The following is a 16372-nucleotide window of genomic DNA, read 5'->3' as shown; positions in this document are numbered from 1 at the left end:
CTCCCAGACGCTTCACGGCGCCAGTTTCTGCCCAGGAGTTAGTGTCAGGAGTTACAGTGTGTCTTCTACTGACAGCTCTTAACGCTGCAAACAAGAAGGGCGAAAGTGGTAGAATTAACACCAGTTCAGTTGGAGTATTCCAGGTGTACTTCCAGTGTCGATGGATTTTTAGGGGCATTCTTGTTTAGGAAAGGTTTCGGTTTTGTGATAGTTGTTGGGCAAGGGAAAGACCCCAGATAATCTATTTGTTTCGTAACCTGTTGAACAGTGAAGTGTAAGTAGTGCTTCATGACACTTTAAAACATGAAGGTATTTTAAACGTTACCTTAGTCACGTGTTGGGAGTGACAGGATTTAGAAAGCCATTAGTGATCAGGAATCCCAGTGACTTTAGTTTCTTCGCTCCAGCGGCAGAAGTTACGGGAAATGATCCTGCAGCAGCAGCAGCAGAAGAAGATGGCGGGTCGGCAGGAGAAGCCCCAGGACCCGGCCGCCATGCCTCACCCCCTGCAGCACTGGCAGCCCGAGGGCATGAGCCCGGCCTTCGCCCGGCCGCCGCCCCCCTACCCCGGGAGCCTGCGTACGCCGGCTGTCCCACCCATGGGGCCTCGGTACCCTGTCTTCCCAAAAGACCCACGCGGGCCCTACGCCCCTGACGCTACTGGTATGGGGATGCGACCTCACGGATTCAGGTAATGCTTCTCATTTCATGCCAGACTTAAACTGTTGTTGGAAGGGACTAGGCAGGGGACATTTCTCCTAAGAAGTTGTTACTGCCTTTACTTCTTAGTCCCCTTGTGATAATAACCAGTGTTATGTCCACTAATAACGGGGACATTTTAAAAAACACTTGAGTTTTTGTTTAGATTGGAAAATATTTAAAAATTAGTAATTGGGAAAGTGGGTAACACAGTCAAGTTGATGGGCATCTTGGCTGGTGCAGCTGCAGGCAGATCAGAAATGCCTTTAACTTATAGAAAGTTTTACTTCGTAGGAATTTACAGACACAAACACATTCAGGGTTATTTTTTTAACCACTGGTTATAAAAGCAAAAAAGTATAAATTAAATCCCCATCTGCAATAATAAATACTATCAATGGCTAACACTGATTGCATTGTTCTGTGCATTTAGAATGATTTATCTCCAGAAATCTTTACATCGGCTCCATTACACTCATTTAGAAGTTGAAGGCATTATATTTAGGAGAAAGTGGGTGTACATATTACGGTATATCTATGTTGTAAAGTGCAAGTTAGCCATGAAAAATGTGATGCTTTAATAATTGATGAGAAAGAGCTTTATGACTTAGTAAGTTGGAAATAATGGATTATAAACAACACAATTTTATTTGCGTAAAACTGCAGAAACGATTAGGTAAATGCCTTGAATGGTATCCAGCAGGTTAGCATCGGAAAACTGGAGTTGACATTTTATACTGTGTTTTTCTGTTGGTGGGTTGTTTTCTTGTTTACATTGAATAATTTTTATAATAGAAAAATACCCCACAAAATGCCATTTTCATTTAAACATTTTTTTCTTTTTGGAAACAACGTGCTCATTTCCTGCTGTGAGAAAAAAGACTTTTGTTGGTTTGAGACTGTCCAGGTGTCTGGGGCCTGAGGGGGTGGGAGGGCCGAGACGAGTTACAGATGAGCCTCCCTTGGGGGCTGTAGCACTGAGGCTGGGGCACTCGGGGCGCCCTGGGAAAACGCGCTCAGCCTGGCTGTCCGCAGGAAAGGATGTGTTCTTTCAGGAACTCTTCATGATGAGATAGCCTGGTAAAGTTAATGGTTTGTTTTTGTTTTGTTTTGTTTTGTTTTGTTTTCTTAAGATTTTATTTATTTTTAGAGAGGGGAAGGTAGGGGAGAGAAACACCAGTGTGTGGTTGTCTCTCATACGCTGCTACTGGGGACCTGGCCTGCAGCCCAGGCAGGTGTCCTGACTAGGAATCGAACCGGCGCCCCTTTGGTTCAAAGGCCGGGACTTGATCCTCTGAGCCACACCAGCCAGCGCTCATTTGCTAAACCTTTGCAGTTACTACCTGTTGGCCTTCGTGTCTCACTGCCTCCCGTCTTCATCCCCTTCAGACAGACAGGCTAGTCTCCCGGTGCTTGGGCTTCGTCTCCTCGACACAGAGGCCGTCAGGCTTGTTAGCATAGTTCGCAGGATTGCCCCTGCACGCAAGGCCCCTCCAAATCAGCCCCTCCACAGAAGCCCCCGACTGTAGAGGGGGAAGCGGACTCGGCGCAGCCCCAGCAGTGCCAGGCTTGTTCTGGACGGCTGGCTCCGTCTGCTTAGCGGCCGTTCCTGCGTCTTCGTTTACGGGGCTCGTTATGGGCACGTAGCCAAGTGTACTTGCGTGTGGATAGTTTACCAGTGCTTTCTGTTTGTGATTGTTTTCTGTGCTACGTCGTCGTATGTAGCAACATTTGTATCTGAGTGTACTCCAAAACTTTCTCATTTTCTCAAGGTGACTCTAAATGGAACGTAACACCTAATGTTAACTACCTGCTTTTCTTCCTCCCAGATTTGGGTTTCCAGGAGGGGGTCACGCCCCCCTGACTGGGCAGGAGCGCTTCCTCGCGCCCCCTCAGCAGGTGCCCGGACCTGGCGTCCCTCCGCAGCTGAGAAGGTCCATGTCCGCAGACGTGCCCAGGCCCGTGGGCGGCCCACAGACGAGCGGCCCCGTGGGGCTCCCGCAGCACTTTCCCCCGCAGGGCCTGCCCGTGCAGCAGCACAACATCCTGGGCCAGGCGTTCATCGAGCTGAGACACAGGGCCCCCGACGGGAGGCCCCGGCTGCCCTTCCCCGTCCTTCCCGGCGGCGCGCTGGAGGGCCCCCCGCCCCCGAGGCATGGGGCCTTCATGCCCCGGCCGGACCTGCCGGGCCCCAGACACGCCGACCCCCTGAGACGGCCTCCCCCAGGTCCACCTCATCAGCTGCCTGTGCATCCCAGCCTGGACCAGGTGCCGCCGCCTCACCCAGAGCAAGGGCATCCTGCCCACTCATCCGTGGTCATGAGGTCCCTGAGTCATCCCTTAGGCGGCGAGTTTCCCGAGACCCCTTTGTCCACACCCGCACCCCCTGAAATGCCGTCTGGTAGTCTACACGTAGCTGCCCAGCCTTCAGACGGCCTTGAGGAAAAACTGGACTCTGACGACCCATCTGTAAAAGAACTAGACGTGAAAGACCTTGAGGGGGTTGAAGTCAAAGACTTGGACGACGAAGACCTCGAGAACTTAAATCTGGATGCGGAGGACGGCAAGGGCGACGACCTGGACACGCTCGGCAACCTGGAGACGAACGACCCCCACCTGGACGACCTGCTGCGGTCGGGGGAGTTCGACATCATCGCCTACACGGACCCGGAGCTGGACCTCGGGGGCAAGAAGAGCGTGTTCAATGAGGAGCTCGACCTCAGCGTCCCGATGGAGGACAAGCTGGACGGTCAGTGTGTGTCCGCCGAACTGAAAAGCAAGGAGCAGGAAGGTGGCACCGGGGTTCCTTCTGACACACACTCTCCGTGGAAAAAACCCACCGTTGCCGGCGACATCAAAACCGAAGTCCCGTCCCCACCTTCCGAAGGGGAAGCCAGGTGTGAACGTGGGAGCGGCGAGACGGGCAGAGGTCCCGCCGACACCCCCGGCTCCCAGGCTGCCGCTCGCACGGACGGCGGCGACGGGGCGGACGCGGCTGCTCTGCAGTCCTGCGAGGCGGAGCTCCTGGACAGGAGGCCTCTGCGGGACGCCGCGGCCCCCGGCCCCAGCGCTGCCCTCGGGCCCCCCCAGCTGCCTGCTGAAGACGCGGTGGGCTCCTGCGGCGTGACGGGGTCCGCTCCCGTCCTCTCTAGTTTACTTGCTAAGGAAAAATCGGAGGGCTCGGACCTGAGGCCTCTGGGGTCTCCCCCACCAGCCCTGCCTGCCTCCCCTTCCAGCCACGTGTCCAGTCTGCCGCCTTCCCTCATGACACCGCCCGGCCCCCTTCTGGACAGTGCCGTGAGTTCCAATGTGACAGTGGTCCCGCGGGTAAACCATGCTTTTCCTCAGGGCATGCAGGTCAACCCAGGCTTCCTCCAGGGCCCGTCAGCAGTTAACCACGGTTTCGGGACAGGAAAACCTGCCAGCCAAGCCGTGCCTCTTCCGAGTCAGCCCGGCCCACAGCCGCTGATGGTGCCCCCCGCGCTCGCCCAGCAGGGCCGCGAGAGGCCCCTGCTGCTGGAGGAGCAGCCCCTGCTTCTGCAGGACCTCCTGGACCAGGAGAGGCAGGAGCAGCAGCAGCAGCGGCAGATGCAGGCCATGATCCGGCAGCGGTCGGAGCCCTTCTTCCCCAACGTCGGTAGGGCGGCCTCGGGTGCCGGGGGTCGGTTGTAGTGGTCACTGGGAGGGGCGTGTGTGTGTGTGTGTGAGGTTTCGGGGTTCGCGTTCCGTGGGCTAGAGCACCAAGGGCCCCATTTCTGTTCCTCCTGCAACCGTACCGTGAGAGCGGTTAGGTGTGGTAGACTCCTCCCAGGCGCATCCAGAGGCCCAGCACGCGTGGGCGTTCCTGAGTCGGTTCGTGGTGGTGGTCAGCGGAACCAAACATCTCCTTTGGGGGGTCGTCCTTCCTTCCAGCCACGTTTCCGAGGCCTTGACTTTAAAGACGTTATAATAGAAATACACTGCGTAATCCCATTTGCTACAGTAAATGTTTGGCAGTTTTTTGTTATAGAAAGCTATTTAACTTCCAGTAGCTTACTAACCTGGGGGGAGCGGTAACCCACAAATTGAATTGCCCAAGGGCCTGTGATGGCAAGAACCAGCCTCCAGAAGACGCAGGTCTGAGGACACTGTCCTCTGGGCGGGGACACTGACATTCTCTTCTCCATGCTACCAGTTCCACCACCCGGCCGTGTCTCACTCACGCAGAGGTCTTTTCTCAGCAGCCTATCCTTACTGCAAGGATATGTCTTCAAGAAATTGGCGTATATTTCTCTTGAGGGGTGGTAACTGGTTTAGTGGAACTCCTTAGTATTGAAAATAACTGCAAGTTCTTACTGCGTTACCATTGCTAAAGAAGCAGCTCTGATTAGCATGTGAACGTTGGGTGGAAAGGAGTTCCACTGCTTTGGATTATTGCTGCAGTTCCCCTTGTATTTGACAAGCTTCTTGTTTTCGTTCTTGTGGGGCTCAGGCATTACACAGCCTGCTCAGTTATGGCTCACTGAGATGCGTGAAAATCAGGCTGCGGTTCTTAGGGTCTCGTGATCCCTTACCTGGTTCTAGAAGTCTGTAAGAGTGGTTGTTAAATAATGGTGAAGTAGAGTCTATAGTTACTATATAGCATTCATGATGGTTCCATCACCCCTAAGTGTAACTTGAACCAAGTACTGTGAATCAGTAACTCTGAGATACATTTCTTCTCTAGATTTCGATGCAATCACGGACCCTATCATGAAAGCGAAAATGGTGGCCCTCAAAGGCATCAACAGGGTGATGGCGCAGAGCAGCCTGGGCATGCCACCCATGGTCATGAGCAGGTAGGCGGAACACTGTTCGTTTCTCCTTCGTGTCAGGAAGCATGTGGGGTTGTTGCTGGTTCCTGCAAAGAATACACACACTGACAAACCCGTATGATGGGGGACCCACCAGGAAGCAGAATTACCCTCTGGAGGGTGGACCCCTTGTGGGACAGGCTTCCCCCACTGGGTGAGTGTCCTGGGAGCCCCTCCGCATCCGTGTGCCATGTGGCCTTCTTGTGAGGGGCTGAGTTTGGCCTCCAGATTTATTTGTGAAGATTCTTTCAAGGCACGTGCCCGTTCCGTGATGGGTGATTCACCAGTGCTCCTGCCCACACCTCGCTCGGGTGTTCGGCAGGTTTTGACCAAAACAGCATGACCCCCGTGTGCCCACCCTCCCTGTTCACCTGATCTCTCCCTGAGTAACCTTTTTTGGTTTCCCTGGATGAAAAAAGTCCTTAAAGGGAAGTGTTTTGCTGACAAGTAAATTCCGGGTTTTGTCAGTCCCCCTTGTAGGAGTGAATGGCACTTAGGTTTGTTGTGATGTCATCTGCGGGTGATCACATGTGAGAGTTTAATTTCCATAATAAGGGTAAACATCATAAAATATCACGGGGAGGTTTGGAAGATTGACTCGATCAGTCAGGAAGTCCAAAGTGTTTTAAATGTTATAAAAACTGTTCTGTATTAAGATAATAGTTCATTTAAGTTTTTGAATATTATTTATTCCATCAAAGGGGAAACAACATAAAGAAAAATGTGGAACATTTCAGTAAAGGTAGTAAGACTGTAAAGTAAATGCCCCCAAATGAAATTTGAATCAGAAAAAGTGTCATAAGGAGTAGAGAAGAGGACATTTGAAAGTTGACAGTTGGAGAATTTGTACGCCTTTTGCTGTTAGCAGAAAAATGGAAGTTGCGTGTTACAGAAGACTGAGAGTTGTTGGGCTGTAAGAATTTCTAGAGTTGGGGTGTTTATGCCCCCTCGGGGGTATTAATAACCTCAGGGGCAGTATGTTCAGTTTTGACCATAGACCACCCTCAGAGTTCTGCTGCTTCTGCTCATCACCTGACGCCTGGTGCTTCTGCCCACAGGTTCCCCTTCGTGGGCCAGTCGGGGCCCGGGGCTCAGACGGGCGAAGGCCAGACCCTCCTGCCGCAGGTCGCTCCGCAGGTATCGTGCCCCGCCCCTCCGACTCGCGCGCTCCTCTCCCCGCGCGCTCCTCTCCCCGCCCGGCCTTTTCCACAGGGCGGGGCCACTTCTAGCAGTAATGGGAGCCTTAGACACTGGCTCAGCAGCAACAGAGGTTTTCCTGCTAATTTTTAAGGAGAGGAAGAGGAAGGGTAACCATTGACAGTAGTTTCTGAAAAGGAACTCTGTTTAAGGGTAGAGAATCAGACGGAGGGAAACCAAAGTAAAGGCGTAGGGTTTTGGGTGTTACTTTTGTCCAGCTTCAACTCCGCAAAGATGTTTTCACATCCTGCATTTTGGAGGCAAAGCTGTTAAAAACAGTAGAAAATAGGAAGTATAATTATTCTGTTTCAGTAAAGTCACGTTCTGCTGTCTGTTCCTTGGAATAATGTAGTAGTTTGAATATTCACCATTCCGAACACTCTGTTGTGAGTATAAACATTCACATACTCAGTGTTGGGCAGTGTCAGGGCAAGTAGAGCTGCCCACCCCGTCCAGCGTCCACCCAGGACGCAGAAGGAAGCTGCCCGTCGAGCCCCCTTCTGCCCGTGTCTGTGGAGTTGTGTCCTCTGCCCCGCGGCCGGAGTCTAGGTCGGCCACGCTCACGGCCGCGTCCTGGTCCCCGCGAGAAGCAGCGAGACGGCCGCCGCAGGCCGGGGGGACGGAGGGGCCTGGCGGTCGGCCGTGTCGTCGGCGAGCCCGTGCTTCATGCGCACACGTCGGAGACGCCGGTCTTCGAGTGCGGGCGGCCGTGCTGTCGGGAGGGTTTCGTCCGTCCGGAGCCCGCGTTCACGGCTGAATCCCAAGGGAAGCCGGGCGGGTTTCATCTGGAGCGGGGTTTATGTGCGCTCCAGCTGCACGCACGCCGGCAGCGCCTGTTCGCCCTGTGCTGTGTTTCCCACGGACAGTCCCTCCCCTCGAACATACGTGTTTCTCAGCTGAAATCCAGAAAATACAGCAGTTCAGAGAGAGCAAAACTCTCAGAAAATAGGTTGTTGCCACTCAATTCGTCCTGCTTTTCATTAAAATGAGAATTTTAAAGGTGTCTTAGGAAATTAAAGGGTTTTTTTAATCCTTCTATTTTTTTTTCTTTTTCTTTTTTTTTTTAAGTTTTTTTCCCCTTGAACTGAAATGTGGAATAAACCTATGTGTAAATTTTACTTATTTTAGGACGGCAGTATAACACATCAGCTTTCTAGGCCTAACCCTCCAAATTTCGGTCCGGGCTTCGTCAGTAAGTATGAGTCTCTCCCGTTACCTGTTTTCGGGGGTTGCCCGCTGCGCTGTGTCTGTGTTCTGGAGCTCTGCGGGCGGGGCAGGCGTGTGGCTCCTGGTCTGAGGGCCCCCTCTTCATGAGGCCTGCTGGGCGTCTTTTCCTCGAGGCATGTATTTCCCTTGCTTTTGCTTTTCCTCTGTGCATGAAGAATTACACTTAGATAAAGATTTTAGCGAAGAAAGGCCATCTTCCCCACTCTCTTCAGTACTATTGCCAGTTTTTTTTATATAGACGATAGACAGGGAGATCGGGCACTTTACAATCTGTATGTGGAGTTAAGCCTCTTCTTGCTCCAGCGACGGTCTGCCTCAGTGACAAGGACACTGAGTGGGAGCGACATAGGGAAGCCGCGTGGAGGTCGGCGGGGTTGGCCGCGCGGGTGCCAGAGCCCTGTCTCGTCGTCTCCCGGGGCCCCGAGGCGGTTCAGGGTAGCATAAACGTTCTCCCCAGACTGAGCCTTTCTGAAATCTTCAGACTGTCTAGCTAACTTTTTTTTCACCGTTATTTTTCATTTTGCTCACCTCTGCTCTCCTGGTTCCAGAAACCAGAAAGGCTTTCCTTGCGGTAGGTCTCACTCTACCCGAAGCAGAACTTCTGAAACCTTGTGAAAAAGCCTGTTCTTGGAAAATGCCCTTCAAATTTAGACTAGATGTCAAGTTCATACATGTGCCGGGACTTCTGGGTTTAGGAACAACCCCAAAGTCCGACCCTTTCAAATTACCCCTGCATTAAAGACGATCACGATTTGAACGCATTCGCATTTACACACAAGTGAACTGCTGTAACCAACTGGCTTTTTCTGGCTTTCCTGTGCCCGTTGGCTTGGGGCGTTCTCACCGTATGACAGCACTCTGTGGTCATTGATGTGACCTCCCAGCCGAGGTCCTTCTGGGGATGGGGCTTACTCATCCTGTGTCTGAAAAGCGAGCCTACAGGCATACTCTGAATTCCACTACATGAGATGACTTTTTTTTTTTTTTTTTTTTTTTTTGGCATCACGGCAGTGAAGGGCCCGAAAGAGGAAAGAAGGACCCCTGGGGCAGAGGAGGAGAGGCAGTCGTTTTGGGGAGAGGCCCATGCCAGTCACAAAACTGGAAAAGATTGTACTTGGTTGACTGTTCCCGGTCTTTGTTTACTTACAGAAGTACAAATTACAGAATTCCCCCAAATTACCTGTGTTTTTAATGTACAGATTTCCTTTGTAAAATACAGACTTCATGTTGGTTCTTCCCGAACCATTCTGTGTTCCCTCCCTCTCAGCATAGGACACGTTTGCACCATCAAGAAACAGGGGAAACTCCTTAAACTTGGTAGCATGGGAAATGGTGCCTAGTCCATGCTCAGGGCTGTCACAGGGTATGTCTGTCTTTGTCTCTTCAAAGTCTGTAAACTGACTTAATGAGATGCACACAGGGTTTCAGCAGTTTGTTCAGTAGATGATTTATATCTTAGATAAAAGTCTCTTTCCAAAGATTAGATTTATAGTCTCGATAAGTATGAGGTTAACTCCTGTCCTAAAAACACACATTCTTTGGTTCTCTCAAATACTTTTTAAAACCTCCCACTATGTAGTAGCTACCCCACGGTCTAATGGTTAGCACGGCGCTTTCAAAATGCCTGCTACCAGGTCCTGTAAAAGTGCATTGCCTTACAAACTGGGTATGGGGGGCCTCTCTGTTGGGGGACGCCGGGGAAGGCCAGCAAGGCGAGGGTTCCGTTTTCTCCCCAGATGACTCGCAGCGTAAGCAGTACGAAGAATGGCTGCAGGAGACCCAGCAGCTGCTCCAGATGCAGCAGAAATATCTCGAGGAACAAATCGGCGCCCACAGAAAATCCAAGAAGGCTCTTTCTGCCAAGCAGCGCACCGCCAAGAAGGCCGGGCGGGAGTTCCCGGAGGAGGACGCGGAGCAGCTCAAGCACGTGACCGAGCAGCAGAGCATGGTCCAGAAACAGCTGGAGCAGGTGGGGGCCCATCCCTGGGCTGGTGGTCACACGGCAGGCGCTCAGTGGTCACACGGCAGGTGCTCGGTGGGCCTCGCTGTCAAAGGCCTGACCAGGGGAGTCCTTTCTGTGCCCTAGAAGGGACCTGGGCAGCTTCTGTGGCTTTGCCTGCCAGGGTCTCAGCTCTCTGGAGTGCGGGGCTCACGGGGAGGCCCTGGGCTCCCGCGGGGACAGAACTGGCCCGAGGAGCGTTGGCTCTGGAGGAGCTGACCTTTCCTGGGCCGTTGCCTTTGCTTCCCTGGTCCCTAGTGGGATCTCACATACGGCTTTTGAAACGTTCTAGTGATTCTTTCTCATATTTCCTCTCCATATCTTCCTTTTAAAATGCATTGGTACTTTTTGTGAAAAGTACTCATTTCCAAAAGAATGAAACCATCCCTTCATTACAAACCAGTTGTTTCTCAAAATGCTCATCTTGAAATTACAGTTATCCTTCAAAAGAAGTAAAATTCTATTTAAAATAAGACCATTAACAGTCCTGGCCAGTGTGGCTCCGTTGGTGGGGCAGTGTCCTGCAAACCAAAAGATTTCGGGTTCCGTTGCCAGTCAGGGCACAGGCCTGGGTTTCGGCTTCGGTCCCCGTTCTGGGCGCGTCTAGGAGGCAACTGAGCGACGTCTCGCTCCTCTCTCCCCCCAGCCCCCTCTGTAATCAATAAAAACAGTGAAATGAAGCGGTAACAGTGTTCAAAATGGGCTAAGAGCCCACCCCTAGAACCTAGGTTCACAAAAAACCCTTATATGAGCGTTTATGGCATCTCTGTTCCTGGTCACCAGGAACGGGAACAGCCCTGTGCCCTTCCGTGGTGTGTGGGGGTGTGAAGGACGGCATGTCCTCACGGAGCCCTGCCCGGCAGCGAGAAGGGGCAGCCTGGCTGGGTCTCCAGAGCACCGCGCTGGGTAAAGGAGGCTGATCCCGAAGGGTCGCTCGCCGATTCCGCATGCCTGGCATTCCGGCCGTGACAAAGCCGGGAAGCAGGGCAGTGACCCGGTGGTCTCCCGGGCCGCGGGAGGGAGGCCCGACCGTGGAGGCGGAGTTGAGGGGGTTCTCTGCGCCCTGCTCGTGGCGGCGGCGGCACCCCCAATGTCTGTGTGTGAGCCTTCGGAGAATCGTACACCCAGAATCAGCGTGGCTCCTACCTGTCCATTTTAATTTAAAAAACATTGAAAAGTATCTAAATGCTAGTGGTAGAAATGGGGGAGGTCAGAGTACATTGACAAAATTCGTGTGCTTCCTGTGAGGAACACTGTAGGAAGCCACCTTCTGAAGTTGGTGTCCTCACTGCTGTAGCGGGGAAGGAAGAGGCTGGGCATGGGCCATCCCAGAGGCAGGTGACGGGTGCGCGCCTCCTGGCTGGAGCGTGAGGACCTCCGGCTCGGGCAGCCTGCCCCGGCAGTGCTCTGGACGGCACGGCGCCATGCCGGTGACGGGGGCCTGTGGTGTGATTGGTTACGGGAAGCAGGACTAACCCAGAAAGCAAGGTTTCTTTTCTCTCTGACTTTACTGCGTTTGTGTACTACAAGCAAACACACTTTTAAGCGTGGATATTTCCTGTAACATAATTATAGGCCTTTCATTGCCTTGTGCGAATTCTCCGTGATGGAGGCCTCGTGTCCCCACCCCCGGGACGTCCTCTGTGGAAGCCACCGGTCGCCGGCCCCTGTGTAGCCGCCCACTGTCCGGTGTGATCTCCTTAGGATGCTGATTGCTGGTGGTTTTTTTAAAGTAGCTTCGAGTGTGGTGGGAATGGGGGGGACCCTGCCTTCCAGTTCACAGACACTGTTCTGGGGGTTTCGTGTGCATTCCTGCTGCCTCCCCAGTCCACCCGTGACTCCAGTCCTCTGCAGCCAACTAGCCAGCAAGGAGGAGAGAAGTCACAGCTGCGCCACGGTGCGCGGAGCATGGGCTCGCCAGCCGGGACCTGCGAGTCTGCGAGGACCGCTGGTGTGAGACCCGCCCCCCGCCCTCCCGGCCCTTGTCTCCGGCTGTGTCCTCACCGGATGAGTCCGGGGCACAGAGGGTTTGGGATGAATTAGTTGGCACCAGTCTGTTAGGACCCTACAAGGAACTATTGAAGATACTTTAGAGGTTATACGGAGTTCAGAAATGGCGAGCGTGTTCGCTCTCAAATGCAAGGAGTCTTCCAGTCTAGTCTTCTTAACCCGAGCGGCGGGGGGGGGGGGGTGCCATTGCGTGCACTGAAGAAATGAAATGTTAAATGTCTAAATGGTGGAAGTGGAGTTCAACCTCAGTCATTCTAAGCTGATGGAGCGATGTAACTTCTGGGGTGTTACAGTTAGCTGATTCCTGTGTGGCCTGTTTATTGTTTTGTGTTTCTGTAGTTGAAGTAGTTGATGACTTTCACAGTGAGGTTTTCTTACCATTCGTGTCAGAAAACTGTGCGTGGAATTTGGTTTCGGTATTTCGTGTGTAAAAAGGTTTTACGGGGGGGTTCACGAAAACCCTGTTGTCAGGAAGGATTGGCAGTCTTGAGTTAGTGTGCGTGGTCCGGCTTTCTGCGGTTGGTGCCGCTGCCCGAGCGCCACGCTTTGCCTTGTGAAAGACAGGCCACCCTCGGCGCAGCCCCCAGAGCCCTCGGCCAGGGCGTGGGCTGCCCCCGCAGTGCGCATCCGTGAGTGACATCTCCCTCCCCTTGCAGATCCGCAAGCAGCAGAAGGAGCACGCCGAGCTCATGGAGGACTACCGCATGAAGCAGCAGCAGTGCGCCATGGCCCCGCCCGCCGTCCTGCCCGGGGTGCAGCCCCCGCTGCCCCTGGTCCCCGCAGCTGCCCCGCCCGTCCTCGGCCAGCCCGGCTTCCCCCTGGTGGCCCAGCCGCTGCCGCACACGACTGTTGCTCCTGGCCACGCCAGTCCCGTGCGAATGCCCAGCTTACCAGGGTGGCAGCCTCCCAGCGCCCCTGCTCACCTCTCCCTCAACCCGCCCCGGATTCAGCCTCCGGTTCCCCAGCTGCCAATGAAACCGTGCACACCAGCCCCAGGGACGGTGTCCAGCGCAAACCCACAGAGCGGCCCCCCTCCGCGGGTGGAGTTCGACGACAACAACCCTTTCAGCGAAAGCTTCCAAGAACGGGAGCGGAAGGAGCGTCTCCGGGAACAGCAGGAGCGGCAGCGCATCCAGCTGCTGCAGGAGGTGGACCGCCAGCGCGCCCTGCAGCAGAGGATGGAGCTGAGCGCCAGGCCGGCCGCGCCCCAGGCCCCGTTCTACGGCCCTGACCTGCCTTGTGACTTCCTGCAGCAGTCTCCTCAGCACCAGCAACAGGTGGGCCAGGCTCTACAGCAGCCGAGTGCCCATAGGTCTGTGAGTTCACCCCCCACTCCGACCTTCATGGCAGCCGGTGAGCGGAGGCAGCTAGGACCCCCACCTTTTGTCCCAGACTCGCCTTCCATGCCTGGTGGGAGCCCAAACTTCCACCCCAGTCAGCAGGCGCCTGGGGGTCTTCCTGGGGCCGGCTTCCCACAGTCCCCCGTGAGGCCGCCTTTCACGCCGGCCTTGTCTGCGGCACCGCCAGGGGCCAGCAGCGGGCTGCCCTGTGGCCAGGACCCTGCCATGGCCCATGGACAAGGTTACCCTGGCTCCGCTCAGTCTCTCATCCAGCTGTACTCTGACATCATCCCAGAGGAAAAGGGGAAGAAGAAAAGAACAAGAAAGAAAAAGAAAGATGATGACACGGAGTCCACCAAGGCTCCGTCCACTCCACACTCGGACATAACGGCTCCTCCGACCCCCAGCATCTCCGAAGCTACCTCCACTCCCACCGTGCACACACCCAGCGAGCTCCCTCCGCAAGGAGAATCCGAGCCGGGGGAGGCGGGCGGCCCGTCGGCTCCTAGCGCAGCGGCAGGCCAGCAGCACGCCAACCCGGAAAACAGCCTGCCCCCCGGTGAGTTCTCCCAAGGAGCTCCGCATCACCAGACTTGCTCTACCGCGGAGGTGGACAAGCGGCCCCTGGATACACCTGCCACCACTGAAGAGGACAAGCAGGAAACAGCCCTGCCCGAGCAGTGCCCAGACCGTGAAGGGCCTCCGCCGGAGGGACGCGCTGGAAGTCAGACCACGGAAACGGCCGCAGCCTGTGCTGTCTCCTCGGGGCAGAGCCCTCCCCTTCCTGCCGGCGCCCCGGCTGCCAAAGCAGACGCGGGCAACGAGCTCCTGAAGCACCTGCTGAAGAACAAGAAGGCGGCCGCCCTCGTGAACCAGAAACCCGTGGGCGCGCTCTGCTCCGAAGACCCCTGCTTGAAGGACAGCAAGCCAGTGGAGCGGCCGGGCACAGCTGAAGGGCAGGTAGGTGCGGCTCGGGCCAACGCTGCCTGCTTTCGTGTGTGTGGGGCCACAGTTGCAGCCCGGGGGGCACAGCCCGCTTGCTGACTTTAACACTGTGTTGCAGCCTTCGTGCTCCGCAGTGTGTGTTATTATTTTCTCGTTTCTGTTCCCGTGGACCCAGTGTTCTGACTCACACCCGTAAACTCCGTTAGATGATACTTTGTGTACTCCCTTTCAAAGTTCAGGGACACAGGGATGCTTTTCGTATGTAACCTGGGCCTGCCAGCTGATGTACCACATCAGGTTGATACAACTCAAGCAAAGATGTAAATGTTTGTGCCAAAAAGTGTGCAATACAGAGGAGCTCCTGCTCCGGGACCCCTGGGACTCTGGGGGACACTTGGTGACCCCGTGTCGCTGTGTTGACATCTAGTGTCACACAGTCCCTCACGCAGGGTCTAGGTTACGGGTGTTGTTCTTCACGTGTCGGTGGTAGGCTCTTTGCTTCTCACCTGCACGAAGGTCTTCCTTGTAAATATGCCTTCGTGAGGCCGCAGCCCACATGTTTCTGTGAACTGGCCCAGGACGGCCTCGGCCCGGGGCTCCGGCGCCCCGGCCCGGCCTCTGGCTTCTCTGTGCCTGAGAAGCCGGGTGTTCGTGAGCTCCCTCACCGCGCTCCTCACCTTGGGCTTTACGCTGCCGTTTTTCCAGCGGCCCGGTGCGTAGTGGTGGGACACCATGTGTTCCGCAGGTGCTGGTCTCCTCGGTCTCCTCTGGGTCGTCTGTCTGGCCGTTCAGTGGCGGGGGCGTGCTGGCCTGCAGATGGAGGTAGTTTTGTCAGTGTCACCGCAGGACGTTCGTCACCGGCAGACACGTGCCCAGTCTGTGGGACCTGCAGCCCAGTCCCCGCACGTCCTTCCTGCCTGCCTTCCAGGTGCCGCTGTCCTGCAGCGCGGCCCCCTCCTTTTCCGCATCCGGCCAGTATCTTCACTGTCGAAAGCGCTCCGTACTGGAGCCGGCTTCCCCAGGCACCTTTCTCAAACACCTCTTGGTGCCCCTGAGCTCACGGCACCGTGTCCGCAGTGCCCCCTACCTGGGTGGCCCCAGTAGGGCATGCTTGCTCTGGGGCACCTCCTGTCCCTAGTACCCAGCACGGCACTTACCGTGCAACCAGGCCCTGGGTACTGAAGTCCTAATACTGGTGACTGCGTATTAAAAAACTGAGAGGGTGTTAGAGCAGAAGAAGGGATGACATTAATTATCTGTGTTGTCTAGGCATTTGGACTCTGTCCGTGTTCTCATGTCCGTTTGGAGGGTGGCAAGGGGCAGGGACAGCCCTGCCAGGGGTAACGACCCCTCACCACACCCCTGGCGTTGGGCCATGCTGAGCACTTGCCCCGAGATACCACGTACTGTCTCCCCATTTGATGGATGATGGGGTTTTACAGACGAGGGGCTTTCTGCAGCTCTTCACACGCGTGCCGTGTGAGAACGTTCCGTGCCGTAGGCAGCCCGTCAGGTTTACCACGCAGCCCCCAAAACAAAGGAACTCGGAGTGCGACTCACTGTGTTTTTAACAGAACACGTGCAGGCGCAGATAAAAACCACAGACGGACCGTGAGAGTGTTCCCTGCTTTTGTCTCGGACCTTCTGGCGGTTTTCCATCCTTTGAGCTCTTCCGTAGTTATAAGTGCTCTTTGTAACGTAGTGGTATCAGTGTTCTGGGGGTCACCATGAAGATGGGAGATGCTGTCGGTGCCCATCCCACTCCCCTAAGTGATGGGAGCCTCAGTCCCTTGGGCCGGCGCGAGGCCGGAGGCCCTTGCGGGTCTTGGGATCAGCAGTGTGAGCGCACCCAGGGGCTATCTGGGAGGCACAGGACCTCCCTGACCCGCACAGGCATGCCCGTCAGAAGGTGGTTTCCACACGGTCCCGGGGACCCCACACAGGTGGATGTGCAGAGGGTGGCCCTGGCCTGGGGTTCCCTGGTCGGCAGAGTAGGAATCGTCTGGAGCCCCCTCACTCCCGGGGTTGGACTCGGGGTTCTCTCTGAGTGGCACCAGCGGGCCTGTGTTGCTAACGGGGCCGCTCACCCTGCAGCCGTGGATCCAGCCCCAGGCGGCAGCCTG

At 55.2% G+C, this 16372-nt stretch overlaps 1 protein-coding gene across 1 annotated transcript in view; it reads left to right on the top strand.

The window, feature by feature from the left end:
* The window catches only part of KMT2C (lysine methyltransferase 2C), a 204599-nt gene that overhangs the window by 166912 nt on the left and 21315 nt on the right, over nt 1-16372 (top strand). The window contains 7 exon segments of the mRNA XM_036011061.1: nt 408-691; nt 2529-4336; nt 5405-5516; nt 6590-6668; nt 7857-7920; nt 9692-9924; nt 12621-14264. Of these exon segments, the coding sequence (XP_035866954.1) occupies nt 408-691; nt 2529-4336; nt 5405-5516; nt 6590-6668; nt 7857-7920; nt 9692-9924; nt 12621-14264 (4224 nt within the window).

Source organism: Phyllostomus discolor, chromosome 10 (genome assembly GCF_004126475.2).
Source record: "Phyllostomus discolor isolate MPI-MPIP mPhyDis1 chromosome 10, mPhyDis1.pri.v3, whole genome shotgun sequence".
Taxonomy (NCBI): domain Eukaryota; kingdom Metazoa; phylum Chordata; class Mammalia; order Chiroptera; family Phyllostomidae; genus Phyllostomus; species Phyllostomus discolor.
This window is presented reverse-complemented; position numbering and strand designations above follow the sequence as displayed.